This window comes from Spermophilus citellus, assembly GCF_964194105.1.
Source record: "Spermophilus citellus genome assembly, chromosome: 13".
In the NCBI taxonomy this organism is placed as follows: Eukaryota; Metazoa; Chordata; class Mammalia; order Rodentia; family Sciuridae; genus Spermophilus; species Spermophilus citellus.
In genome coordinates this window covers 97,400,188-97,420,850 of record NC_138193.1, presented here as the reverse complement: position 1 = coordinate 97,420,850, position 20,663 = coordinate 97,400,188, and the positions used below count along the sequence as shown (strand labels likewise).

The 20,663-nt window shown below is 51.7% G+C and overlaps 1 protein-coding gene across 3 annotated transcripts in view; it reads right to left on the bottom strand.

Annotated features, from left to right (window-relative positions):
* Positions 1-19,816, bottom strand: part of ADCY3 (adenylate cyclase 3) — an 85,975-nt gene extending 66,159 nt beyond the window's left edge. For all 3 annotated transcript variants that reach the window (XM_081264107.1, XM_081264108.1, XM_081264106.1), the window contains exons 1-2: positions 19,161-19,816; positions 17,800-18,671 (exon numbers count right to left, since the gene is read on the bottom strand). In XM_081264107.1, coding sequence (XP_081120233.1) covers positions 17,800-18,474 — 675 coding nt within the window. In that variant the 5' untranslated portion in view covers positions 18,475-18,671; positions 19,161-19,816. The remainder of the gene's footprint in view (positions 1-17,799; positions 18,672-19,160) is intronic.
* Between the last annotated feature and the right edge of the window lie 847 nt (positions 19,817-20,663).

Genomic DNA, 20,663 nt, shown 5'->3' with positions numbered 1-20,663 from the left:
TGAGGTAAGCCACACTCTGAGATCCAAAGGACAGGAAATGGGCCTGTTGTGTCTGGGATGGGAGAAGTAATAGTTCTGTCAGGAAGCCCCCTGCAGGACTGCCTCAGAGGGAGGTTGGGCACACAGTGCATGATGAAGAAGTGACCAGGCACCCCCTCCTCTCTCCAGAGGGAAACACTGAGCCACAGGGCAGATTAAGTCCATCACAAAGGCCAGAGGAAACACCCTCTAAGGATCTTCACTCTCAGGTCAGTGTCTTAGACATTCTGAACTCACTTTTATAAAGCCAGAGGGACAGGAGCAGGAGAACATGTCCCAGGAAGACACGCAGCTCCTGGCTCCAGGTCTCTGGGGAGAGGACCCCGGCCTGGTGAGGCCAGAGAGAGCTCAGGAAAACAAAAGCAGAATTTATCCTGCAACCAAGAGCCACTCCTGCGGCCGGAAGACATCCCTGTTCTGCGCTGGAAACCTGCAGTGGCTGAGCACCACAGTGCCGTCCCCTGCAAGCACAAATGGCAGGCCACCTGCTGCACCCCTCCCACACAACCACACGCTCTCAGCCTCCTGCCTGGGCAAATTCCGAACACTCACTGCCCCTCACTCCCCATCACCCATGACCCAATGTCACTTGCCTCCAAGGCCTACCTCCCCCTCCCATTCACATGTTCGGTGGCTTTCCACCCCTTCTCTACCCCAGTAACCTCAGCAGAGCCACAGGATACTCACGAATGGAGACTGGCAGCACCAGTGGGAAAATCTGTGGGTTTCCCATCTCCCTTCTGTCTCGGCCCCTCCACACACGCAGCAGCTCCCCAATGATGCAGGAGACTGCACGCAGCCAGGAGCTGAAGACTACAGACCCGCCCTGACACTGCCTCTCTGTGCGACCTCAGGCAAGTCACTTCTCCCTGGGGCCTCTTCTCCAGAAAGCTCTGGGATGTCCCTGGAAGCCAGGTCCTCATGCAGTCCCAGCTCCCCGTCTAGGAGGAAGCAGCCGGCAGGGAAGAGTGAGCGGGAACAACCTGGTCCCTGGGGTGCAAACCCCAACTCTTCCCTGTTTGTAAATTCTGCCCACGCAAAATGCACTCTGGCACTTCCCCAAAGGGATATGCCCTGGGCTTTACATAGTTATGGATAAATGTGATCAGAGGAACACTGGCAGCTGAACGAGGCTCGGCGGATTACAAAGTGCCTTCACTCCTCGGTTCACGTATTCTTTACACAACTCCCTGAGAGCTGGCGTCTTCGTTACAGTCACAGCAAACTGAGAAGGCTGCTGGTTCTAAGAGCTCAGTGACTTAGTAAATCTAAGGACACAGGGAAGGTTAAGCCAGTTGACCAAGATCACAGAGCAGACAAACAGAAGCCCAATGATCTGGCTCTGTGTTACTCACAGTGTCCCTCTCCCTCTACCTTCCTCATGCATGGGGAGTGCGGGGTACACAGGAACCAAGGCTCAGCAAGATCAAATGGTCTCCCCAAGACCCCAGCACCCACAGAGGGGCAGCCTCAACTCAACTCCTGATAAAACAATATGAAACCGGCAAAGTGAGAAACGCAGAGAATGTCAGCCCTTGGCAGGACACAGAGACTCTGGGGCCTCACACCTTCCTCTCTCCTTGTCCTGGCACAGTGCCACCTCCTCCACAGCCACCCACACCCACTGCCCACAGCTTGATGGCTGTACTGATCTGGATGATTTTTTGAGTCCCAATGAATAAACTACTCTATTAGGACCAGAGTCCAAAGCAGGTGCCATGTCCAGCAGCAGGACCTGGGTCTCAGCTGGGATTCTACTGGCCCACCTCCAGCCCTGGTCACCTCTGCCACTGGCCTGCCAGCCCACAGAAGCCCTGGGTTTCCTGCTCCGTAGGACAGTGAAAGACTCCTTGCTGCTACAAATGGAAGGAGGCCAGGGCAGCTTGCCAGGGTGAGGCTGCAGCTCCTGAAGGAGGCCACCTGTCTGCACCTCCAGTGGGACCACCTGGCTGAAGAGGGACAGGGCTTCAGACCACGGGTGCCCCCATCCCCTAGAGAGGAAGACGACAGTCACACAGAGGGGGACATCAATGTTAGTGCTAAGGATTCTGCCTCACTGATTTGTATAAATTTAAATCAATCACCTACCAGTCCTAAATGTGCAGAGTCACATAAACACGCAAATTCATAGGAAGATCTCTGGAAGAATCAACAGCAAACACTTGGCAATGGTAACCTAAGGGAAGGAGATGGGGAAGGGATGGAGGACTTTCACTTTTATTCTTTATATTCCTGACTAGGCTGAATTAGTTTCTTATAACTAGTACTATAATAACTATAGAAGAAAATCAATGTTCAAATCTATCTTCAAAAGGAGGGCCAATGCTGCAGAAGCTATCCTTGAGGAATAATATTATGGGTAGTATTTTTCCATCCTTTACAGTATTTTTCAGGCTTTCCAAGTGAACATGTTTGTTTCTTTTATACTCGATTAAACTATACACTGAAATTGCCATTTTTGATGGGTTGAAAGTGATTTGATTTGATTTGATAATTTCATGTAGTTCCACCGAATAACTCAGGATAATTACCCAACCAATACTTACAGAATAACTTCTCAGAACCAGGACCACAACCAGACAGTAATAAATTTGTGTTTTTGTTTTTAAAGGCAGCAGATAAACAGAGCAGGGCTTTCCTTTCAGGCAGGGACCCAGGGCTACTCATCTCCATATTCCCAGCACCCAGCAGCTTGAGCAAAACCATATCTAGGCTCACATGAGTTTGGCGAAGGAAAGATACATAAGCAGACAGAAAAGAAGCATCCATCACTAGGCAAACAAATGAAATTACACACGCTAAATTCAACAACAAATAAGGCATCTCAGCAAGAAAAGAAGAGGGTGGACAAAGAGGGAGGTGTCCGGCTCTGTTAACTGGATAATTGGGCTGACCTTTGCTGATCTGGTAGGAGTCAGGGACAGAGGAGCAAGGAGGAAGGAAGGCAGTCTGAGGGGCATGAGCCTGGATCAGCAGAGCCCAGGGAGACAAACACACTCTCCAGCTCCAAGCAGCAGCTTGAGCTGAGTGTCCCTGAGAGGCTTCTCCCTGCCGAAGTAGCACATCCTCCTGGAAGAGGAACAGCTCAGCAGTCTCAACAGAGCTGCCCTGGCTCTCTAAATTAACTTCTGTTTTTATGTAGATGATCAATCTTAAGGCCTGATGTCTAAATCTCCAGCAGTGGGAACCCCCCATCTGAAGTTTGTCACTATAGAAATGACACTTCTAGCATTTGTGTCCTGTAACAGGCAGGGTGGGTAGGGTTCTTCGAGCAGGCTTGGAAAATGTCTGTAATGCAGTAGAAGGTACTCCTGGGCACCATGATGTGGTTTGCTACTGGAGAAGATGCCCGGGACCATGTACGGTCCAGAAACCACCTCACTGGAGGACTTCTGAAAAGTGAGTTGGGCTGGGCCCGCAAAGAGACCAAGGGAGAGCATGACAGCCGAATCCCAGGACTGGGAGGACCGCTGGTAGGAAACAAGAGGCAGATGCACATTACTTCCTGTGGACACTCTAGAACCAGGGAGGACGGCGGGGCTCAACAGGAAGGGGCAAGAACACTGACGGCACTGAAGTTCAAGGGCTCAACGGGCCAGACTGGTCAGGAAGGTCCACCCCTCTGTACACCTCCTCATCTCACATGCACAGCCTGCGGGAGCCTCTCTGGAAGGCACATGCATTTACTTCTGCTCCGACTTTTGGAGTGTTTCCTAAAAACCAATTGTATTTAGTCCCAAACCTGTTTATGCCAGTTGTTTTTTGGCATTATATTTACATAATAGAACTGAACAGATAAAATATGAATGTGAAAGAAAGATGTGTCTAAGAAAATGAATATTTCAGAAATGATTGGTAAATGCAAGTAGCTAAAAAAAAATGCCATGGAATTAGAGGCGAGCAAAACAATAACAATTTGTCTAAAATTAATAAAGAAAGAAGTCATAAAAATCTAGACAGACCAGGCACGGTGGCATACACCTGAAATCCCAGAGGTTCAGGAGGCTGAAGCAGGAGGGTTGTGAGTTCAAAGCCAGCCTCAGCAAAAGTGAGGTCTAAGCAACTCAGCGAGACCCTGTCTCTAAATAAAACACAAAATAGGGCTGGGGATGTGGCTCAGTGGCCCAGTGCCCCTGAGCTTAATCCCCAGTACCCCAAAATAAATAAATAAATCTAGAAGCATTCTGTATCCTGATTATTTCCAAGGGACTTTTAATTCTCACTCACTTCAAGGAAACTGAAAATTATCTACACATCCTAACTGCAAAAGAAGGTCACTAGGGATACTAAGTGGAGTACACACTGAGCAGCTCTAATCTGGAAATCCAAAAGCCAAGCACTCCAAAATCTGAAGCTTTTGAGCACTGGCAATGATGCCGCAAGAGACAGATTCCAGACTATACTCTGTTCCATGTACAAAATTATTGAAAATATTGCATAGAAATTACCTTCAGGCCATATATACAAGAAGTATGAAAATCATAAATGAATTTTATACTTAGACTTGGGTCTTATCCCCAGGATACCTCATTATGTGTAGTAAATATCCCCAAATCTGAAATAATTCTGGTCCCAAACATTTCAGATAAGGGATACTCAACCTATACCAATAGGCAAAGAAAAGAACTTTCCCTGTAACACAGTATTAGCCAAGGAACCATACAGCTAAATGTTTTAAATTAAAATAAGCTATTTAAAATATGCATAAATGTATATGTGGGTGTATACATAGGTATACATGTGTATGTGTATACACACATAAGTGTGTTGTGTATATGTAACTTTGGGGGGGTTCCTGGATTTTACTAACATTTTATAAAACCTAATGAGCTTTATGTAGTAGACTGCACCCATCTTAAATGTATAATTTCATGGGTGTTGACAAAGGTACTGCTATGTGATTACATCCCCACTCAAGATGCTGAATTCTATATTCCCAGTGACTTGGGAGGCTGAGGCAGGAGGATCACAAGTTCAAGGCCAGTCTCAGCAACTTAGTGAGACCCTTGGCAATTTAGTGAGACCCTGTCGCAACATAAAAAAAATAAAAAGGACTGGAAGTGTAACTCAGTGGTAAAGCACTGCTGGGTTCAACCCCCAGTAACAACAAGAAAAAGATACAGAACTCTGCCATCAGCCCCAGAGTTCCCTTGTGCCCATCCAAACCAATGCCCTGAATCCCTCCGAGTTCTGAGAAAGTGCCACAGGACTTCCAACACCACACTGGGGTCATCTGTGGACCTGTGCTTACCACCACCCATCTTTTACTGTTATTCCCTTCCCCCAGAGTAAAAGCCACGTTTTTGGTGAGTGGCTCTGTGTGACCAATACCACAGTTATTTGACGTTTTACATTAACCCATTAGATCCTATCATCCTATTTGTAGGACACTGATAAAAAAAAAAAAACTCAAATTGTACAATAAATGCATCACTTATGATCACTTTGAAATAAAGACTATGTTTTTAGAATTTTTATGTCTTTTGAGAAAATAGGTGAATAACTAGAGTTTTGAAAACATATATTTTATATTTATGTAATAGGATATTCATATATTTTATATAAAATGTATAAAAAATAAATAAGCTCTAGATTATGATTTCCAACCTATTTTAATGCACCTTTGCCAATTTTGTTGAGATACAGAATTGAAAACTTGAGACTAAATGGGTTTAACCAACTACGTGTCTCAGTCCCCTCAGAGAAGCCCCCTTTTGGCTGAGTTTGATCTAGAACACTCGGCCTTGAGACCAGACATCCCTGCATCCCTGTGAGCTGAACTTTCCCTCACTGTCCTCCACTTGTCTCAGCTACAAAAGGCCAGTGGCAACGTCACAGAGAGGGTGTGAGGATAAACTGACATAAGTAAAACATACATTAAAGACCTGCGTAAACGTCACGTATGAGTCTCCAAACCCGCTTTGGAAGCAAAGGCTGGGTCTGCATGGGACACCCCTGCCCAGCAAGTTCCACAGGGAGCCCAAGAGCCTCTCCTCCCCTGCATCCAATGAGCAGGAAGAACTCTCAGGCACAGGGGAACAAAGTGAGGCCACCGAGATCCATGGGAATGTCCCACAACCCATGATCCAAAGATATGCCATCAGCTTGAGACCAGGCCAGCCCAGCTCCTGCAGTGCCAGTGACCTGACCTAAGGCAGGTGGAGTCTGGCCTTCCTCCAGTGCAGATCCCTCCATACGGGCTGCAGCCCATCTCCCACCACTGCTCACTCTCAGGCCATTCCTCGAGAAACAGGAGAAGAGAAAATTGATGGTAAGTGAGAGGCCGTTGCCGTAATGAAACAAAAGGAAACTGTCGCAGAAGTACAGCACCCTCTGTCCTCACCAGCCTCTCAGGGACATGCTACCATTCACAAGCAACCAAACAAAGGGAGCCTGGCTCCAAACCTCTCTCTCTTGCTTCCTGTGTCCCCCATTGTGCTGTCTGTTCTGCATTTTCCCCCTGATTATTAATTATCAGCAAGCAAACAAGCAAAGCCATGATCACTTAGTGAGATTTGAAAGTTTTTTTTTTTTTTTAACTACTGTGGGGAAATGGTCAATAATTCTGAAGACAGGTGTTTTGGGGTTTTTTTGTTTGTTTGTTATAAGACATTCATTTAGGAAATGTGAGTATTTATTAAGCAGACATTGAAGGTCGACACCCTAGTCAGGGGCTAGGAAAAGACAGGGCAGAAGGAGCCACCACCCAGGGAGGGATTACTACCCACCGTCCCCCACGGTCCTCCCTAGGGCACCTACCAGGACCAGCTTGGTGACTGCTATGGTTTGAATGTGATTTGTTCCTCCAAAGCTCATATGAAATGTGATTCCCTGTATAACAGTGTTAAGAGGTGCTGGGGCCTTTAAGAGAGATCAGTGCCTTCCTCATGGGAGTGGTGGTGTTATAAACTCATGCATGTGTTGTCTGCCCCCCATGTGCCTCCTTGTCCTTCTACTTTCTGGGATGGGTTGAAGCAGCACAGGGCCCTCACCAGAAAGTGATCCCATGTCAACACCACACTCTGGATTTCCAGAACGATGAGCAAGCTATAAAAACCTCTATTCTTTACAAAGTACTAGGTCTCAGGTATTTTATTATGGCAACAGAAAACAAACTAAGATGGTTGACAAGCCTTAAGCTCATCTGTGAGCCTTTTAGGAATTTGAACCATGGGGATTTATCCCTTGGTATGGTCCCCTTGGGTGGAAGATTCAGCCTTTGAGGGCAGCCCAGAAGCCCACCTACAGCCAGCCATGAAGCTGGAACAGGCAGCAAACGCAGCCGTCAGTGCCAAGTCTAACTCAGCTGCCACCAAACTACACTTCTTGGGGACTAATCTTGGTGATATGTGAACCAACACAACCATGGAGATCTTGCAGAAGTTCCAATCCAGTAGGCTTATGTTGGGGTTTGGAAAAGAGGTAAAGGGAGGGGCAGGAGCTCTTCTGAAACACGGTATTTATTTCTCTGTTTACAAAAAAACTTAGTTCTTGAGGAGAGGAAGGGAAAAGAAAAGAACAAGTGAATTCCTTAGGAACCACAGAGAGGAATTTTGCTGGAAGAAACAATCAAAAACATGGTCAGAGGAAAGCAGAGTATTGGCTATAGAATATCCAGGAGGGGAAAGAGGAGCGGCAACAGGTCGGCCGATGTGACATGTGAATGGCAATAATCAGAAAAAGACACAAACGATAAAATTAATAAATCAAGAGTAACCAAATGTCCTACAGAAAAATAATATCATGTTCTGCAAAATTACACAGAATTTTATCGTTTGAAGCATTCTTAATAATCTTTCCACAAAAAGAAAACAGAGGGGGGAAAGGCCAGGCGTGGTGGCCTTGCCTGGAATCCCAGCTCTTGGGGAGGCGGATGGCAAGCTCCAGGCCACCTGGGAAACACAGAGACCCTGCCTCCAGAGAAAGGAAGTTCAAAGGCGAGAGATGGTTTGCCAAGAATAAATGCAATAAATAACTAGCACTTGCGTGGTGCTTTGTACTTTGTAAGGTGACTCTCTATACATCATCCCCTTCCACTACTAGGTGACAAAATAATACCCCCATGTTCTTGTTTGTTTGCCAGGGAAAACAGTGAGAAGCTGCCCTCACCCCGCACCTTGCGGGGCCCCACCTTGCCTTGGCCTATCTTAACTTTCCCCAACTCAAGAGAGTCAGGGGTGCAAAATGCCATCCGACAGGAGCTGCTTCTGCTCCCAAATGGTCCTTCTACCCAACAGAGGCCATCTGGGACTTGCAGGAGCTCAGACAGGAAGCAGAGGCAGGTTGTGGATGCTTCATGTTGAGGACCCAACACACCAGTCTGCTTCCCAGAACTGGGGCCTCCGCCCTCTTCCCTCCTGACCCACACTCTCTCCCTGGGCAACCCCCCATGTCCCCTTCAGTCTTAGGGACCAGTAAATGCTGATGAATCTCAAATCCAGAATGCCTAGACCCCTCTTCTTAGCTCCATATCTTGAGTACAGGGCCTGTTATACAGAAAGTGCTCAATAATTGTCTACAGAATAATTTGAGAGTTGCATTTGGATGTCCCACGGGTACCTCAAACTAAACTCCTTCTCCCTATCCCTGCTCCCATTTGGATGGATGACCCTGGTGGCTTTGTGCCGAGACAACTTTCACAGCCTCCTAAACTGTCTTGGTTTCACTCAAGTCCATCAGGAAGCTCTTTCCACATGCAAACTAAACCCTATCTGTCCCCTGCTTAGACTCCTTAAGGAGAATTCTATCATCCTAAGAATAAAACCCTTTCACTATCTGGCTTCTCTACACCTGTCCCTCCAGCTCCTGCCACCCATCACGCTCCTGCCACCCAAGAATCCCCCCAGTCCCAAGCAAGCGAGAACCTTCTGAATGACCAGAGGCCTCTGCCCACTGCTCCACCTGGCACACTCCTACTCATCCTGCAAGGCCCGATTCCACGGTTCCCCTTCGGGAGACTTCCTCGGTTTCCCAGGGTAGCCTCTCTCTCACTAATAGGATTCGTAAGGACCACAGCCCGTGAGCGGTGAGGGCAGGAGCTGCCGCATTGCACAGCCTGCCTAGAACTGTGCTGCCTGATGAAACAAATCTTGGGTAAGCAGAAGAAGGAAGGGAGGAGCAACCAGGGGAGGTGGCGTGGTGGCAGCTCCAGCTCCACACAGCTACTCTACTGCAGGCTCTTACGCAAATCATTTTTGCCTGAGGACTAGAACTAGGCAAAAAGGATGTCAATCACTCATTTTCTGGGTTCCTAAAATCCTCCTTCAATTCTTGATTTTTACCTGGACCAGAAAGGAGGGTGAGAGTGTGAGTGTGTCAGGGGGCAGGAGGCCTGGGATTTAACCACAGGCACTCTACCACTGAGCTCCAGCCCCTTTTAATTATTTTATTTCGAGACAGGGTTTCACTAAATTGCTAAGGCTGGTCTTGAACCTGCAATCCTCCTGCCTCAACCTTCCAAGTTGCTGGGATGACAGGCACCACCATCTGACAGCACCAGAAAGGATCTTTATTAGCAAGCAACGGAGTATTGATCGGCACCCTTGAAGAGCTAAATAAATCTGGCTTTAAGAAATCATCCTCAAATCACTTGGATTTAGGCCAGAACATTTCTCCTGCCAAAAAAAAAAGATGTATCGAATTCTCAATGAGAGGCAATGGGGAAGGAAACAAAGGGAAAAGCAAAGCCAGAATGCGGTCACTCCACCGACATTCACAGAGCAACCGTGGCAACCACGGCACTGCGAGGACCACAGCGTGGCTCCACCATGGGTCTGAATCTTCCAGGAGGTCAATGACAACCTGTAAAGACAGACACACACCACGGTTCTGAAGGATATGCACAAGCAAATCCCCGCTTTGGGGGAAGTGGGCAGGCTGCTCACGGGTGCTACCTGGAGAGAAAGGGACAAGACTGGTGCTGGGGCCTGGTCTCAGAGCACACTCCTGGGGCAGGGATGGCTTCCCTGAAACCTGGCATGGCGTCCTGGACACAGGTGTCCTGGACAGATTGTGTGTTTGACAAGGTAGAACAGACGCTTCCCACGCACGGGAGGCAAGGCTCCCACGCACGGGAGGCAAGGCAGAGCCCACACAGGAGGACCACAAAGCCTGTGTGAGGTGGTTTCCAAAAGGTTCTGAAAATCTGAGAAGTGACAGATTGGTCAGATGGTGACTCAATACCCTAATGAGGTTAAAGACAGCCTGCTCTGGACATGTCTAACTTGTGCTCCACGCAGACTCAGGCTTCAGTCCCTTCTCCCCAGCACCCCCCGTGTGCCTCCTGGCCTGGTAGACAGCCTCAGAAGAGGTGCCACCAACTCACTCACTCCCGCCCCATGCACACGTCACTCTCACAGCCAGGGTAGGATCGATTTCTTCGGCACCTGACTCAGCCCCGTGACTGCTTTACAGGCCCAGCCTCCAAAACTCCAACAGCTTCCACTTCCTCCTGAGACCATGGTGCTGGGAGGAAGCCCACGTGGGCCTGTGAAGGGGTCAGGTCAGACCTGGGCGGAAATCTTCGTAGCACCTGCCAGCACAGCCCTCAGCCAAACGCCGACTGTGAGTGAACCGGCCAGCAGCCAAGTGCATGGCCCCTGCCAGGGCCACAGGAAGCAGAAAAACCACTCAGTGACCACAGCCAACCCACAGGCTCCTGAGAAGTAATAAATGGTTCTTTTAAACCCCTAAGTTTAGGACTGCTGTATACCAATGGATAACTACAACACACAGCAAACAAATGGCTACATCTGCAGTGAGGCTATAGAGAAACAGGCCCTCCCATGTTATGTCTGACCTGTTATGTTGTTTGGATCTGGAATATTCCGCAAAGGCTCGTGTGTTGAAGGTCCCCAACGCAGCACTGCTCAGAGGTGAGGCTACTGGAAGTGACTGGATCCTGAGGACTCTGACCTCATCAGTGGATTAATCCACTGAGGGATTCGTTGCTGAATGGACTTCTGGGAGGTGGTGGAAACTGTAGGTGGGACCTAGTTGAAGGGAGTGAGTTCTGGGGGGCTATCTTGTGCCGGACTCCTTCCTCTCTCTTGCCCTGCTTTCTGGCCACCATGAGGTGAGCAGCTCTGCTCTGTCATGTTCTCCTAGAAAGCCAAGATATAATTCTTATTTTTCTAAACTTACATTTATTTCTGAGGAAAAAAAAGTTTTAGAATGCAATACTAGCCTCCACTTAATGCCGTCTGATGAGCTGGTCACCATGACAGACACCAGTGTGTAAGGGCTGCACACTCAGCACCCCAACAGCTGAGCTCCCTCGTGAGCACATGCTCCTCATCCCCAAGTGGCTCCTCCAAATGCTTGGGAGTCGAGAAACCAAGACCCCACCCTGCTGGGAGTGCTGCGGCACACACAAGGGAAGGTCTGAGGGCCTCTTTCATGACGCAGAAGGGGTTTGGGGTCCCACTGGCCTGGGTTCAAATCCTACTTCCCCACTTACTAGATCTGTGGCCCTGGACAAGTCATGTCAGTCATCACACGTTCAGTTTGCTCATCTGTAAACGAAACCCTCTACCTCTTGCTGAAGACACTGGATGGAGCAGAGCAGAGCTCAGTCACTGTGGTCACCTGGTTTACCTCCACTCTCATGGGGCCTGGGACTACCCAGGGGAGCATCTCAGCGTGAGTGCTGGTGAGGGTTGGGGGCACTTACCCATGGAAGTGGTCATTAAGAATGTGTGACCTGGTGAGGGGACAGCTGAGGGGAAGGTGGATGTTTATTCAGGGTCGGACCATCCTACTGGGATCTGCTCTTTAAGAAGAAACTGCAGAATAAGAAACACCGGGGAGTCCAAGCATTCGGTCGGATGGAGAATTTACCAGGATGGTTGGGCTGGCCAGTCCAAGCAGTGAGTGAATATGTGTGTGTGCAAACACGCTTGAGCATGTACACATTCATGCACACACAAAGCCACACGGTAACCCAGTGCTCACCCAGCCCTGGGCATCCGTCTCCTCTCCATAAAAACCCAGCTGAGCCGGGCACAGTAGTGCATGCCTGTAATCCCAATGGTTCAGGAGGCCGAGACAGGAGGATCGTGAGTTCAAAGCCAGCCTCAGCAACAGTGAGGTGCTAAACAACTCAGTGAGACCCTGTCTCTAAATAAAATACAAAAAATATAACTGCGGATGTGGCTCAGTGGTCAAGTGTCCCTGAGTTCAATCCCCAGTACCCCAACCCCCCCCAAAATACCCAGCTGAACCATGAAGTGCTGATTTAAAATCAAACATGAAGGAGAGAAATGAATTACAGTAGATGGGGGTAGAGAGAGAAGATGGGAGGGGAGGGGAGGGGGGATAGGAAAGGTAGCAGAATACAACAATTACTAATAGGGCATTATGTAAAATTGTGGATGTGTAACCGACGTGATTCTGCAATCTGCATTTGGGGTAAAATTGGGGGTTCATAACCCACTTCAATCTAATGTATGAAATATGATATGTCAAGAGCTTTGTAATGTTGTGAACAACCAATAAAAAACACACACACACAAATATGCATCACCAAAAATAAATAAATAAATAAAATAAAATCAAACATGAAGACTCTGATGTTCAAAGAAAAGTGTTAGTGAAAAAATGTGGATGAAAGGTGGGCCCTAAATGGCATATGAACCACGATGATGACACACGGGAAAGCGCTGTTTACACAGATAAGGATCAGAAAAGGCCACGGAGAAATGTGACCCAGGGAAGGGAGGGAGGTGGTTCTCTACAAAACCATTTACATGCTCAATAATCCACAGCCCTGTGCTCCCTGCTCTGCATCTTCTCCACCCCTGACTTGTCAGATGGCTGACCCTGGGTTCAGTACTCCGGTTGCTCCACACAGGTTCATCTGTGCACTCTTCACAAACGATGGCCACTTCACTCCAGCCCCAGGACAGTAGCAAACCCCAAGGGCCAAGACTGGGGATGAGTCTGCCTCCCTCCCGTCTCCTGGACCCCTCCCTGCAAGCTCCTGGGCCTGCTGCCTTTCTGCCCTCACACCCAGCTCCTACCCCTCGTCCCTCTGCACTTGTCACATGCTCCTGGCCAAGGTCCCACGAGGAACTCTGTCAGGGGCTTCTCCCTTCCTTGCATCCAAGTCCCAGGAGGAGAGGGGGTGCTTCCCATTATATGTGAGGGCCTCCCACCTCTTGGCTCTGTGCTGCAGCATTGCTTAGCAAAGACATTTAGAGCAACCAAAGCAGGAAGGAGGCCCAGATGCCTGGGTTCCAGAGAAAGAGGGGCTTCAGGAAAGTCCCCCCATTCCGCCTTCTCATTCACCAGTGACTCCTCCCCAGTCATCTGGCCCTCTACCTCTTCTCAACCTAACTGAGCCTCAGTTTCCTTATCTGTGAAAAAGGCAGTCACATCCAGGATCTAACAATATTTAACTCCAGCCGCAGACAGGGATGTCTCTGGAAGCCATGTCCCCTCTTGTGTCCCCCTCCCCACACTCTCCCACACCAAGCCAGAGCCAAATGTCCCTTCACTTGGGTGAATGACTTGCTGTGTAATTTGCAGGTGGAAAGAAATCACACATTCATGGCTTTGTCCTGCATGGCTTTGTGAATAAGGGCCTTAATGGGCCACTCAACCCATGAGAGAACTGTTCCCAAATAGACTTTCTGCTACAAAGTCAGTCTATAAACCATTTTTCAGGGGTCCCTTAGCTCCTAATTTGCCAGAGACTCTCTCCTTAATGATATTATCAGAAGCTAACAGGTGCATGTGCGCATGTAAGGGTCTCAAAGCAGCCGATGATCAAAGGTGTGTGCCACACCACCTGGGCACGTTTTCTGCCCCACCTCTGCCCTTCATCCTGACCCACGGCTGTAGCTCCTGGCCCTGCTCCTGACACCTCTTGCTTCTTCACTTCATCCCAGGGTCAGTTTAGGGTGGTGAAGGGCAAACTGCTATAAGAGGTACTGATGCAGGGACCAGGCCAGGGGAGGGACCTCAGGAAAGCCTGCCAGCTGCGGCTCCTCCTGACTCTTCAGCCCTCCTCACCACGCCTGACTTGTCAGACGGCTGACCCTGTCTGCAAACCCTGCAGGCTGCAAAGCCCAGACTCTGCTCGGTAGTACTCATCCTTAGCCAATGGGTGAAGCCCCAGCCCCACCCGACCTCACACCCCAGCCTCTACCTGCTCCTCTCTTTGGAACCCCGCCTGCTGGCTTCCTAAGAAGAGCTCAGGATGGGCATCAGGCACCCTGAGCCTTGTGTGTACCTTCTGTCCTTCCCATGGAACTGAGTAGTCTAGACTGGGGGCATGAGGATCAAAAAGAAAACTTTTGACACTGGAAATGTTTTCTTGGTGCTGCTGGTAGGGGCAGCACCCAAACCACAAAACTCACAAAAGCCCAGAACCCAGGTGTTAACCGTGAAAATGAGTCCATCTTGCACAACTCAGGGGGGAGTCCCTGCCAGAGCCAACAGATGAGGGGGGAGAGAACGAAAAGGGAAAACACACGGGTGGGAGAGAGAGGAAAGATGGGTGGAACTGGGGTATGAGACAGTTCCTCGGAGTTGGGAGGCCTGGCTACCTAGCTCTAAGGCCCCTGCCCCTCTTGTCCTCTAAGGAGCCCTGTGCCTGGAAGCAACCCAGGCTGGAGGAGCAGCAGAACAGAATCATGGTTCCCTCTACTCCCTGGATAAGGGTAGGTCCCAGGTGTCCCTCCCCACAGCAACACTGCCCTCTGCTTGTCCACAGTACCTAGAAGGGAAGCCATGAGTTAAGGAAGACTTTGGTGGGTGAGCCTGGGAACCCAGGCACCTTTTAAAAAGTCATATTGGTCCCAAATGAGTGACTCAGAAACTTCTGGAACATGGCCCACTATGAGCCAGGCCTCCAGCCACCTATCTCAGGCTCCCAACAGGACCTTGGGAGCCCCTTTCCCTAACCCCTCCATCCCCAAAGCCGAGCTCCAGCACGGCTTCATGTCAAGGTCATGCTCCCCTGGGATGCTCATATGTTTATTCTTTTTTTTTTTTTGAGTGTGTGTGTGTGGTGCTAGGGATTGAACTCAGAGCCTGTACATGCCAAGCACACATAAAACAACTGAGCTACACCCCCAGCTCCTAATATTTTTATTCTTGATTTACTTATTTTTCTCTTTGTTTCTCAATTTGGGGGGTTTTTGTTTCTTTTCAGTGCCCAAGGGAAAGACAAATCACAAGTTCCTACTTCTCCAGGCGGTGACCCAGCAGGGGCCAGTGGCTGCCCTTTGGTGTGCCTTGTCTGGATCAAGGCCCACAGCTATTCTTCCTGAAAGCTTCAGGGGGCTCCAAGTAAGTTCCCTACTGACCTGAGAAATGGCCCAGAGTGACACTGGCTTAAAAGGCCATTCCAGCCCTCCTCAAAGCAAAAGGGTAAAAAGGACGTGGGGCCAGTTAAGGCCGTTAAGGCAGGGCCCAAACAGGTACTCTCTTCTGGCCAGTGAAGAGGGACCAGGGATCCCTATGAGCTGTGCCTTCTACTGAGATCTGGAGGGTGACAGCAAAGTCACAGTCCCTGTCCCCAGGAGGAGGAAGAAGGGAGGCAAGGCTCCTGCTCTTAGCCCCACAGGAAAAAAAAAACCCGTGGAACACACACAAATGTTCCTCCAACCGTGCAGGAGCCCTGGGCTGGGAGTCAGCGCACCTGGGCTCTAATCTAGTTTCTGTCACCAATGATTGTCCATCTCTATTTCCTCCTCTGCAAAATGGGGGGTTTGGACTAGATGCTCTCCCAGGCCCCCTCCCGCACAAACATCCTCTGACCATTTCTAGAACAAATCAGAAGGCTGAAGCATGAAAGGGGAAATTGGCAAAGCTGTGAAATGCCATGTCTGTTCACCCTGAGACCACTCACAGTAGCCACTGTCCACAGCCCACTCGCACACACCAGGGCCACCGAGGCTCAGGTCAGCAGGAGTTTCAGGTCTGCCCAGCAGGTCACCTCTTCAAGTTGACACCATCTCAGCCCCACCCTCCACAGAACTGAGCTAAAGTAGGAATCAGACCCTCTCTACAGACCAGAGAACCTGAGGCAGGCAGGGGGGAGCCTTTCTGTCATTCAGCAACAAGGCTGGCAGGCCAGACACTACTCTGGCCTGTCCTCTAGTCACCGGTATGCTGCCCCCCTCCATGGACACTGACTACTGTCCCTCGTGTCTGTTCCCTGCTAAAACCCAGAATCTCTGACAGCTTGATAGGGGCACAGAGAGAGGGGCCCTATCTCAAAACTTCCCAGACCTCGAGATGACTCAGGGGGTAACACTGAAGGTAATGGTTCAGAACTTGTTCTCAGACGCCAAATGCTGCCAAGCCCACCTGCCCATCTGCCTCTGACCAATTCCCAGTAGGAATGACTGTGGCCATTTTTCCCACAGAGCCCTCCACAGGCAGAGACACAGGCTGAAGTCACCAACTCTGGAACCCATGACAGCAATGGCAGGCGCTCACATGAGAAGAGCAGGACACCGGGAGAAAAGCAAAGGGACTTGTTGGCATGGCAGACTGCAGAGGCTCGGAGCTTCAGTGAGGTCACTGCCTGAGCCAGAAGGGAAAACAAGAAGCACGTTGGTCCAAGCACTAGGAAAAAGTTAAAGCTGAGCAAAAGCCGTGTTTCCTCCAACCAGTGGGAGGCAATGGACTAGTCCCAACTAGTTTTTTCATCAACCACCAAAGGTACTATAGGGCCCCTGCAGACTCAGTCCCCATCACAGGGAGAGAAGGGTAACAGCTGGGGTGAGATAGAGGCAGGAATGGCACCGGAAGCAGATGCAAGAAATGGGCACTCCAGCCACATGACTGCCATAACTAGCCGGGTGGTCTTGAGAAGGTCACTTTCCAGCTTGAGCTCACATTATAAAGAAGTAGAAGGCAGGATGTAAAACTGTGGCATTTGTTGACTCTAAGCTCCATGGATGGAGTCCCCAAGTGAATTACCAGATTCTAAGCTGAGAAGGCCAGAATCCCGTCCCTGACTTCCGCAACCCCTCAGAACCTGGCTTGGGTCCTAGCATTTAGGGAGCACAATATACTAGTTGAGCTGAGGCCAAAATTCCACCCCTTCCAGCAGAAACCATCTACCAGGACTAGCAGACTCCAGGATGTGGTGGCCAGTAGCAGTCCCCAGACGTGTTCCCACACCATTCCTTCTATGGGGACACTTCCCTCATCACCTAACTGCTCATGGCACCCCAAGCAGAAGCAGGATGTATGATAATCACATCTCCCCTCTCTGCAGCTCTTCACATATCCTAATGAGCTCTCACCCACATTCCTTTGATCCTGACAACAGCCATGTTCTGCAGGCAGAACAGACAATATCCCCATTTGACGGAGGAGCACTAAGCCCACACAAGTCAAGTCACCAGCTGGAGCTAGGAAGTGATGGCCTGGGATCAGAATTCCTTGCAAGAGATTCTCCTGGCCAGGGACCCTGACAGGGAACAGCCAGAATAATGCTGCCTTGAGATCAGGCCCATGAGAGCCTTCCTGTCATCCAGTCAGGGTGGACACAGATGGTAAAGTGGCCCTGGAGGCAAATGTCCTGACATGTTCCTTTCCCTAGGGGCAAACACCAGTTGACGTGGAGGTGTGAAGCCAAGGGTGGAGACAGAGAGAAGTGGTCTTCCTACACTGGCTGCCAGAATGCATTTTTGACTCAAGGGCAAAGAAATCAATCCCCATCACTACCACACAGATCCCACCTGGGCTGAGAGCTGATGGCAAGGGAAGGTGCAGGGTGGGGAAGAAGGCAGGACTCACCTCCCTCAGCAGCTGCATCCCCTGAAGCTCATCCTGCTGCTGCTGAGCCACAGTGACTCCCAGGACAAGCGTGTGCACAACACAGGAGATCACAGAGATGATCACGATGGGGCTGAGGCTGAGGGGCAGTGTGATGAAGAAGGAGAAGACAAAGAAAGCCTGCCAGCCCACTGTGTCACTGGCTGCATGGGCACGGGAGAAGTTCAGGCCCAAGTAGGAGAAGATCTGGGCTGTTATCAGCAGCCACAGCACGTAGGGTACCACCTTTCGGGTAACTCGGTCGGGGAGCAGCCCCTTTTTGCAGAGCACGAAGAGGATAATGTCCAACACCAGCCCGATCCCAGCCACAACGAGGGGAGCCAGCTTGTCACTGGAGAAGACCACAGCACACATGACCACCACGTAGCAGTCAAAGAGGGCTGCGAAGACCACCAGCACCAACAGGGTCTCATGGCGCTGCCTTTTGAAGTAAGTCTGGTAGAGGTTCTCCAAGGATTCCGGTACAAAGGTCAGTCGCATGAACCGAGGCAGGCACAGGCAGGAGCCCGAGTTCCTGACGGAGATCTCATGGGTCCGACCCACCCCACGCTCAGGGTCAGAGGGCAGGCTGACAGAGTATTCTGCAGAGTACTCAGCCGAATACTCGGGCTCAGAGAAGCCCTGATTCCTGGGCATCCTGGCTGGTGTCTGTTTCTACTGGCCCTGGAGAAGTGGACTGGAACAGAGGAAGCTCCCAAACAGGCTGCCTACCAGGGCTTTCTCAGACCTGGAGAGGGCTGAAAGCCTCTTCCTGGCTGGGGTTGAAGGGTGGCCACCTGGGGCAGGAACACAGAATGGAATTCCAGGGCACAGGTGGCACTGATCATCTGGAACTTAAAAGAACAGTGCTAAGTAGGAGCACCTCTCCTTTCCCATGACCCACCCCACCCCTCAAAAAAGGATCTTTGCTGCAAGATCCTCCAACACCAGGCCCTTCCCCGCTGAAACACGGCACACATACCCAGTCCTGTCCACGCCAGACACCCGGTTTCCTTTCTCTGGTTTATGGAGGGGCCTAGCCAGCTCTCCATCTCTCACACCCTCATCTCTGTGTCATTTCTCTCTCACACCCTCATCTCTGTGTCATTTCTCTCGCTCCCTGACTTCCTCGCCTAAATTCCCTCCAGGCCCCGTCCTTAGGAGCGGAAAATAAAACGTGCCAGGAAGAAGCCAGAGCCATCCTGGGGATTCCTGCATCTTCCTTCTGTTTACTTCCTTTTTCCATCCAGCCCTTGGAGACTGGCTTCTCTCTCCTACCGGCCCCTTCCCAACCCCGGGGCGCTGTCTGCCTGGCGGAAGCCTGGCCCGGGCCCTGCACTTACCTGTGCGGGAACTCGGGAGCCGCGTGCCCCGGGACGGTCCCCGCGCTAGCTGCGGGACCCGGTCACGCGAACCGCGGGTTGGGGCGGAAAGGCTCAGCTCTCCCAGAGGCGGCTCCCCGCCAAGCCTCGCCGCCCCTCCAGCGCCACGGACCCCGGCCCGGCCGGAGCGCGGCTCCCTTGCCGTCAGGCCCCGGATTCCGCCGGGAGAGGCGCAGGGCTGCCCCTCAGCATCCACCGGCGCCCGGCCGCAGGAGGAAGGAGGCGGCGGCGACGGGCGCTGGAAAATCCGGGGGCGCCGGCCAAGCGCGCCCGCCCCGGGGCTGCGGCTCGGGGGCCGGGGCCGGGGTCGGGGCCGCGGCAGCGGGCGTGGGCGGCGGCGCGCGCGGCGCCCGGACCCCCTCCCTCCGGAGCGCGCGGTGGTCGCGGCGGCGGCTAGGTGCGCGCGCGGGGCCCTCGCCGGCGGGAGAGCGGGCCGAGGCCGGGGAAGTCCGCCAGCATCCTCTCACCCGCCCTCGCGCCGAGCGGTCCGCCGAGTCCGGGCGCGGCGCGCTGCACAGTGAGTCCCCGCGCGGCGCCGGCGGCTCCGGGCCACGCGCGCTCCGGGCCCCGCGAGGCAGGCGGGGGCGGCGGCGGCCCCTCCCTCCCCCAGTCACCGCCCCCTCCCTCCCCCAGTCACCGCCCCCTCGGCGAGCGTGTCCCGGAGCTGGAGGACGCGGGCGGCGCTGGTGTCAGCCCCGGCCGTGGCGAGGGCGAGGTGGGAGGGCCCAGGGGTCCCCACGCTCCGACTGCAGGCAGCGGCGGGCGGGCGGCGAGGCGGCGTGGAAGCGCCTGGTGGAGGGCGGGCAGGAAGGATGGGGCGAGTCCACGCCTTCCCGCGGGCAGGCGGGTCTCGGAGGATTGAAAGCCCCGGGCGCGCCCTCCCGCAGGTGAGGCACCCCAGCTGCTCCCCGTCTGCCGCGGCTTCCTTCCGGGCCCGGAGAGGCCGCGACTGAGGTTCAGGGACCACTCGGCCGCCGCTGCGCTGGCCTGTGTCACTCGGCCCGCTGTGGGAGCGCCGGGCCTGAGCTTTCCACGGAGGGACCCGCAGCTGAGCCCTGTTTTCAGGCAGCTGATGGGAGTGACCCCTCCGTACCCTGTAGGCACCTGGCACGTGGAACTGGAGGAGACTTGCTTCACAAGGATCTCCCGAGCCCATTCTGACCGTTTGAGATGTGTTTAAATCCACAAACTCTCCATTAAAGTCTCAAATGCTCCTTTTGAATGGTGAGACCTCTCCCTCTCCTGCACTGCAGTTTATTTTCCTTGAATCTGACAGAACACCTTGATAATGAAGGAAGCTTGTTCTGTAACAAAGCATGTGTTGAGGGGAGGGAGTGCTGAGGAGAGATGACAGTATTAAGGGGTCAGCTCCCCTGGGGAGAGTTGAAGCTCTGGAACAGGGGAGAAATACAGCCATCCCGGCCTGGATGGGGGATCACTTCTCATATCACTTCTCATGTCCTT